The sequence below is a fragment of the Sphaeroforma arctica genome (assembly GCF_001186125.1).
Source record: "Sphaeroforma arctica JP610 unplaced genomic scaffold supercont1.132, whole genome shotgun sequence".
In the NCBI taxonomy this organism is placed as follows: Eukaryota; class Ichthyosporea; order Ichthyophonida; genus Sphaeroforma; species Sphaeroforma arctica.
Genome location: NW_014040426.1, coordinates 85094 through 93141, shown reverse-complemented (window position 1 = coordinate 93141; position 8048 = coordinate 85094). Strand labels below are relative to the sequence as shown.

At 45.1% G+C, this 8048-nt stretch overlaps 3 protein-coding genes across 3 annotated transcripts; all 3 read left to right on the top strand.

The window, feature by feature from the left end:
* Positions 1-596: 596 nt before the first annotated feature.
* SARC_02829 (hypothetical protein) lies at positions 597-1421 on the top strand (the record flags this gene model as incomplete). The annotated part of the gene is made up of 2 exons (XM_014303401.1): positions 597-1064; positions 1098-1421. 2 exons carry the CDS (start codon positions 597-599, stop codon positions 1419-1421), a joined length of 792 nt encoding a protein of 263 aa, XP_014158876.1.
* A 1450-nt stretch (positions 1422-2871) lies between these two features.
* SARC_02828 (hypothetical protein) lies at positions 2872-3051 on the top strand (the record flags this gene model as incomplete). The annotated part of the gene is made up of 1 exon (XM_014303400.1): positions 2872-3051. One exon carries the CDS (start codon positions 2872-2874, stop codon positions 3049-3051), a length of 180 nt encoding a protein of 59 aa, XP_014158875.1.
* Positions 3052-4735: 1684 nt separating this feature from the next.
* Positions 4736-4939, top strand: SARC_02827 (hypothetical protein; the record flags this gene model as incomplete). Its single annotated transcript, XM_014303399.1, has 1 exon — positions 4736-4939. The coding sequence occupies one exon, from the start codon at positions 4736-4738 to the stop codon at positions 4937-4939; it is 204 nt and encodes a 67-aa protein (XP_014158874.1).
* Between the last annotated feature and the right edge of the window lie 3109 nt (positions 4940-8048).

The following is an 8048-nucleotide window of genomic DNA, read 5'->3' as shown; positions in this document are numbered from 1 at the left end:
AAGGTATTGCACCGTATATAGCAAATACCTTCCAACCAGTCTTAAATGTTGATGCTTGCTATTGATTTTCAACCTCTTTAACAACAACCGCTTTTAGCGAGTACAACTACAAGCTTCGTGTCTGTTATACCTGGGCTCAATTCTTTCATCCACTTTTTAGCTGCAGTGTCAGCTTCGTAGACGTGAATAATATTGTCAGGGCTGATCGACTTAGGTAGCGATATTATACGATCATTTACATCGTTTTGAACTTGTAGGCAATCTTTTATACCGCATATACAGTTTGGCATGTATACCTTAGCCCTCTTTCTTGCAGGGGGCTTTTCAGTTCTTAAGGATCTTTGCTCCCTAGACTTGTCTATTTCTCCCCTATAGCACAATTGGCAATTTTTAGCCCATTCGGGCTGGGAACGGCGAGGTAGATCGCCCTTTTCTGAATTTGATGATATATATATATATCAAGTAATAATAATAAAACTTTACCTACTCACCGTGTGTCAATAGCTCGACTAGAACATGTCAAACAGACCTGTTTCCGAACACGTACACCCACAATAGATTTTAGTATAGTTAGTGTTGTAGAAGTAGTTTTAACGATGGTGAATGCACCTAAGAACGACCTGGCATCGGCCAAGAGGGTCGTGGTGAGGAACACTGTTTATGTCAAGTGGTTTTATATGGACAAGCGTTATGCTCAGGCACGCTTTGGTAGTAGATGGTATATGATCTTAACACCCACCATCGTGATGTCGGCAGATCGAGAAAAGTCGATGAGTACGGGGTCAACGAATGTGTATAAGAGAACAGTGGAAGCAGTTTGTTTTTCAAATCTTGAGGGCATCAAGAGCTCAAAGCAGAATAAGTTTAGTTCACAGATACTTAGAATAGTGTCACATGACGAGGATGCAGGTGATGACGATTCACTCGTAATCGCTGGACCTCCACGTGTACTTTTGCTGAGAGAACAAAAACGTGCAGATAGAGCGAAGGCTTTGGCTACTACAGATTTAGCCTTAATCGAACCACAACAATTAGCAAGCGTAGTCAATCAGGAGACAGTACACGTAAGCAACAGCATAAACCAGAAATATACGTAGAACAGTGATCAGCAACAACAACGAACACATACAAACACAGAGGACACACACGCATCAGCAAATACCTTACCAGCGCTGAATGTACTACCCACGCCTGCTTCTAGTATACATAATGCACTTACAGTCACCAGCACTGCGAACATAACTGGAAAACCTACAGACAAGAACCTGGTATTGGCTCCAACTCTTATAAACAATGAGATACAAACAGTAAATGACGCCAGTATTGTTGTACTAATGCCTTTGAACGTGGAACACAAATACCCAGAGACAGCACCAAACCTGTCACACTACACGGGCAGACATGGCACTGGGGTGAGGTAGACTTAGATGAACGAGGATCAGACACTAAAAACGTGGGAGGTAGTGACAAACAACTGGAGATCTTCCATCCACAGCAAAAGATGCACTCCAGTATTTATTTTTTGCCATGTTTCCTTTGGACTATCTCACGACTAGGTTTGTGGTTAAATCCGAGTACACTTAGTAAAGAGTGTTAAGTCTGAAGTAAGTGAAGTCAATCAGAAGTGCCGTTATGATCGGCGCGTCTGCTATATTTATTCATCACGTTCTTAGGTGGAGCGAGATTTTCTCTAACAACGGGTGATTGTGAAAATAACCGTACCTATGATTTTCGTCTCCTAGCTACTAACTTATGATGACACCCTATGAGCCATTCTTCTCTCTCATTAAATTCTCTATTCCACTATCTCGTCCGATCCCTTAGTCCGCTCTTGAATTTTTTTCCTTAGGTCCGTGTTTGAACATATAGAACCGTATAACACGCTGAGTTAAGAGTATTTTCATTTACACCTCTACAGAGGGTTTTATATGCAGATAATATATTCATATGTGTTCACACGTAAATCATAGATATATATGACCTATTGTAGTCCAAACACCTCATGGGTGTCAAATATATTGGACACTTATGACACCTGTCGTGTGAGAGTTTTTCTTTATGTACCGAGCTATAATTGTAGCTGAGAAGATTCTCTAAAAACAGTAGTGTTTCATGAATCTTGGAGGATACAATCTACAGTTCGCTTATGCAGTAGACTGTTTCTTCCCTAAATTGTTTCCGATGGAGTCGGGGGAAGGATGACAGGAGCGAGCATGGAGAGGGTGTGACGAGAATGTGTGGGATGAGGTGTGTTTTTTGTGAGTATGATAGAGATGTTAGCATGGGTATTAACATATTGAGTAACGATGACATCTTATAATGGATACGGATATCAACATGTTTAACGTGTTTGTTAGTGCCAGTATTGGCAATAACCTGAATTGTCGATCGGTTGACACAATAAGGAGGAGTAAGCATAGTTTGTGGGAAATCTATTTCACTTAAGATATTGCGAAGCCATTGGATGCTTTTGGAGGCTTCGGAGACTGCGTAGTATTCAGCCTCAGTGGTACTGGTGGTAACGGACGTTTGGATTTCCAAATGTCAGGGACGCCATTGATTCGAAGAACATAACCGCTGGTGGGGCATCTGGTGTCAGGACAAGCATTGTAGTTGGCGTCGACGTAGGCGTCAACAATAGGGGCGCCGGGGTGATATGTATAGGTTAAACCGAAATTGAACGTAGCCTTCGAATAGCGAAGAATGCGGACGGCCGCTGTCCAGTGAGCAAGAGAGGGATTAGCCATGTACCGGGCGAGGTTGTTGAGGGGAAAAGATATATCGGGGCGAGTGAGAACGGAAAGGTGCTGAAGGGTGCCGATGAGTTCGCGATAGGAGCACGGGTGACGCGGGCCTTCGTTCATGGATACGATGGAAAGCGTGGCGGGTGTGGGCGCGGAGTGTGTATCACTGAGATGTAAATATACTGAGAGCCTCGGAAATGTAGTTTTCCTGGACGAGGCTGATAGAGTCGTCGGTGGTGAGGACACGGACACCAAGAAGCCAGTGGGGGCGGCCGAGATCTTTACAACTAAATTCTTTGTGAAGTAAATCTTTGAAGTGTTGGACATCAGCTGTTTGTTTGCCGCAGACAATGATATCATCGACATAGAGGAGGATGATACAAGAAAAGTGAGCTTCGTCGATAATGAACAAGCATGGGTCAGAGACACTTTGGGAGAAGCCCATGGCAAGTAGTTTGAATTTAATCAAGGCATGTCAGAGACGACCAGATTGTTTAAGCCATAAAGGCTTTTCTTCAAGGAAAGAACGGAGTGGTCCGGAAGACCAATAGCGCTGAAACCGGGTGGGGGCCACATGTAGATGGGTTCATCAAGATCAGCATAAAGATAGACAGTGTCGACATCCATTTGCTCGACATGCCAACCCGGGGTAGCAGAAACGGCGAGGACCGTGCGGAGAGTTTCATGAGAACAGATCGAAGCAAAGGGTTTGTCGGTTAACGCCCTGGGTTTGCGTGAAGCCGTGAGCGCATATGCGAGCTTTGTATTTGTCGACAAGTCCATCAATCATTTTGATTATGAAGACCCATTTGCTGGTAATGATGAAAGCGTCATCGGGTACGTCATCGGGAGAACAGAGATCATATGTTCCATTCTTATTGAGACTAGTTAGTTCACGGTCGATAGCGTCGCGCCAAAGGTCAGCATCAGGACTACGGAGGGCCTCGCGAATAGTCTTAGGAGTAAGCGGGTGGGCCTGGATGGCGGCACAGACGGTAAAAAGGTGCTCGACAGTTTCATGATACATGTTAGCGCTGCGAGTGCGTAGAACGTCGGACGATGATGGTGGAGTGGTATTGATGCGGGCAGGAATGTCGTCAGGGGGTTCGGGAGCAGTAAGGAGACGAGGCCGGGTGTGACTGAGTACATGAAGCGCTTTGTTGGCGGAGGAGCGTGCGTTTATGATAGCAGCTCGGCGGAAAGTTTTATCGACTTTGTTTTGTCTTTTGGTGCGTCGAAGGTGGTGTAACGCACATGCATGATTGGCCTTTAAAGTGAATTTCGAAGGAGAAATGTCGAGGGGTACGACGGCGGTGGTGGCTGGGGATGGAGTGGGAGGAATAATGCCAGTATTCTCAATATCAGAAGACCAGTGAATGCGTTTAGATGGCAAAGAAGCGATTTGGTGGAAGCTGTGAGGCTGGTCCGAGATTGCCGCATTATGCTCTTGCATTTGACGAGCACGTTGACATGTCATGCGCATGTTGTTGATTAAGGAAGGGGCGTTTAGTGGGCCACTGATGGTACGGGGGAGGAGCAAGCCACGAAGTGTGCGATATGGGATTGAAGGTCAGCGTTAAGAGTGGACTCAAGAGGCGGGGAGGCGGTGTCAGAAGGAACGTCAGTATGATGTAAAAGGCTGGGCTGAGGAATATCCGGGGAAACGAAGGAGCTGGTGTCCGGATGTGAGGGGGGTGGCATGAGGGGAAGTCGTGTGAGAGTCAGATGGTGGGTGAGAGAACTCTCCTCGACAGTCGGTAGAGAAGGAGTTGGATGGGGAAGTAGTGGTGGGGTGTGAAAGTGCGAGTGTTAATTAGCGTATTGTCGGTATGTCTGTGTGGGGTGTGACGAATCAGGGCAAGTGTGCTGTGCCAACTTTCGACCAGGTAGGGAAGATACGTTTATTAAATTGAACATTGCGGGAGTGACAAATACGGTTTGGTGTGAATGTTCATAATGCGGCATTCATCATAATACTTGGAGTCCGTGTCATGACCCAAGTATACGCCCAATGTGGCGCGGTCGTGCAATTTGGTTGGGGTATCTTGAGTGATAAGGGCGACTTGGCTGCCATAGACATGCATATGTTGGAGGCGAATGTTGGGTTTGGTGCCGTAGAAGACCTCCCAGGCAGATTTGCTGTTAGGATTTCGGTGGTTGCGACTAACATTTTGGATGAGAGTAGCATGGTGTAAAAACTCTGGCCACAGTTCAATGGACTGACCGGAATGATGGAGTAAGCCGCGCATGAGATCGGCGATCATGCCATTCATGCGTTCAACCAGACCATGAAGGGCAGGAGAGTTCGTGGGCGTGTAGAGAACCTTGACATGGGCGGCGGTATTGATGGCTATAAAGGTGGAGGAGATGAATTCACCTCCCTTTTACAATTTATTCTGTAAGTGTGGCGAGTTTGTCTTTGCCGAGGGCGGTAAAAAACACGTCGAGCGTGTCAGCAGCGTCGTTCTTGGATTTAGGAGGATAGGAAAAGAGCATGGTGCTGTCAGCGTCGACGTACTTGATGTTGGAAGTGTAGCCGGTAGCAGAGGAAGATAAGCCAGTGTCAAGATCAACATGGAAGACAGTACCGATTGGTGGCCGGGTAGCGGGGTTTTTAAGTGTGTTGGAGATGGGGCGGCGGCGCATTTTGCATGACACACAGGTGGTGCAAAAACAGGCGTCAGTAGTGTGGGCGACGACGTCCTCGTGGGCAGTAAGGAGATTGCGGTTGGGGGAACGGCATGCTTGATATTACCTAAGCGAGCTACACATATGTAACGCCATTTGGGAGTACCAACGACTTTTACGGAGGAAGGTGGTGGGTTCGTGTGAATGACTTCCACATGATAATGTAATTGCAGGAGTGCTCGTTGGCAGCACTTATTTGTGGGCTGAGGGTGGCCGTCCAATGCTTCTTGGTGAGGTGAACATGAGATTGGTTCCACGATTGGGTGTAGACATCATGAAGTGGAGCGTCCGGCTCAAGACTGCAATAAGTAGAAACCTGTGCATTGTTAGCACAGGCAAGAAAATATTTGTCAACGGCGCCGAAAGAGTCGACAGCATGCTGTTGAAATAATAAGGTAAAGCCTCCAGCTGTCAGTAGTGGAGTTCTTGCTAACATATACATCTATGATGTTGTTTTGCACTAGAGTAGGGGTGGCTTTGCGTGGATGAGTGCGACCAAGTCGTTTGTGCCAGTCGGTTAATGTTGTGGGAGTGAGGCCAAATAGTTGATACTGGCCGTTCGTGTCAGGTATGATGCGGACAGTGCCGTTGGGGTCCGTAACGTGAAACTCAGTAGGAGATGAAGCAGTAGCGGGAACGGGGAAGGTGGTGCTGAAACCATGGCGTTGCAGTAAACGGACGGATAAGATATTTTGTTGAGTTTGAGGCATGATTAGGACGGGGTCTAGACCTGGTGAAGTGTCTGTCGCGTTGAGTGAGTACAACCTAAGATTTTTCGGGGAACTCGACGGTAAACTTACTATGCTCTAAGTCAGTGATGTCATCGGTATGATTAAAGATATGTATCATGGCACCAGAGTCGATAAGGAAAGTAGCTATATATGGAGGGGATGTGGGTTCTTCTTAGTAAACAGCACGTTGGATTGTAATAGCCGGGCCTCCACATTTGACCATGCTCTATAGACGTACTCTTAAGCAGTACATAAACTATAAACGTACTCTTAATAGTACGTGAACCAAATGGTTTTTAACGGTTCTATTTAAAAGTACCTTTTCCATTTTACATATCAGATGTCTGGATGAAGGCCATTAAAAGGCCCGATTAAAATGCCAAAGATAGGATTTGGAATAGTTTTATTAATAGAACTATATTTTATTCCAAATCTATTTATATCTGAATACTTCGGTAGCGAGATGGCTCAACCGAATATAGGTTTCTAGGGACTATTAACGTTACCCAGTTTAACCTCCGATCAGCCAACCAGATGTGCCAGTCTGACGAAGGCTAAGTCGATAATTCTTGATAAGTGGAAAGTTATTGGTTAAGATAATAACAAAAGACATCAAGAGTATTTACTTTTTCTTTTTTCTATTTTTTTTCTAAAGATAGGATTTTATGAGTCTTTCAGATTCGCCCCAACGAAACATACCATAGTTTCTAATAGAGCGACAACGAAATACTAAATAAAATCCCTTCGGCGAAAACAGTACTGAGAGGATTATATATAGGCAATGTCTCAGCTTCACAATCCCTCAGAGTAATGCTGTTTTCACGAGGCAGACCTAACTTTACCAAAAGACTCATTTCGTTTATTTACTTCGCATTCCACGATACATAGACTTAACCTAAGCGTTTAATTACTCTAAAGCGTTAATATCGCCTTGATAGACCGAATCTTACACATTTAAAGTTAGCAAAGGTGTTAGTTACTTAGACTACTTAAACGTAAAGGAGAAAACTACCACAACATTTTTCCGGTCGAAGCTAGTCCTTAAGAGACCAGCTAGCAGTCATAAGTTAAGATTATGACCAAGAAAGACAATACTCCTTATAAGAAGCGTAAAGCTGAAAAGAAGAAGATGGAGATAGACGCCGCTGCTGCAGCCGCATTTAACGCGACCGCATAAGAGGACAATCAATCCGTAACCGAAATCATTGCTAGTGGTATTAAAAACCAGGACAATACAACAGATAAGGGTGAAGACACTCCATTAGAAGAGATGTCCCCTGAAGAAAGGGTCAGAGGGCCAACTATTGCGTCTGCTTCAAAGCTTTAAATCCTGATGAGAACACTCAGAAGGATCTAACTCCAATTACGGAGAAAGGATACAACCCGCTTAAGGGAGAGGATGAGAAGGAAAGCTCAGCGAGCCGACCCGAATCAGAATCAAATTAGCCATCGCGCATAAGTAAGTTGATCGATGAGAACACTGAACTTAAGACAGTTAGCCGCTCTTAAGAAGCGAATGACCTCGCAGTAGAAGACGGTTGTTAAGAAACCACGGGAGCAGACCGATCAAGGGTACGTATCCAGGCAGACCTCAAACGAGAGACCCCAACATACACGTCCACGTGAATCTACTCAATTTACACGCCCTGTTAAGAAAATGCGTGCGGAGCACAAGGGACCTGTATACACGCAAGTTAAGAAATGTGTTGATGAGAAAAGTGGTAATAACATGTACCAGTTAACACCTAACGGTTACTGGAACGGAAAACATGCCCAATCTTGTAAACACTATCTTACAAAATGCGATAAATGTGAGAAGACCAATGGCTACCACACTAAATCGTGTAACGACAGACCCGACATTAAGTTGGACTGACAGTACTAC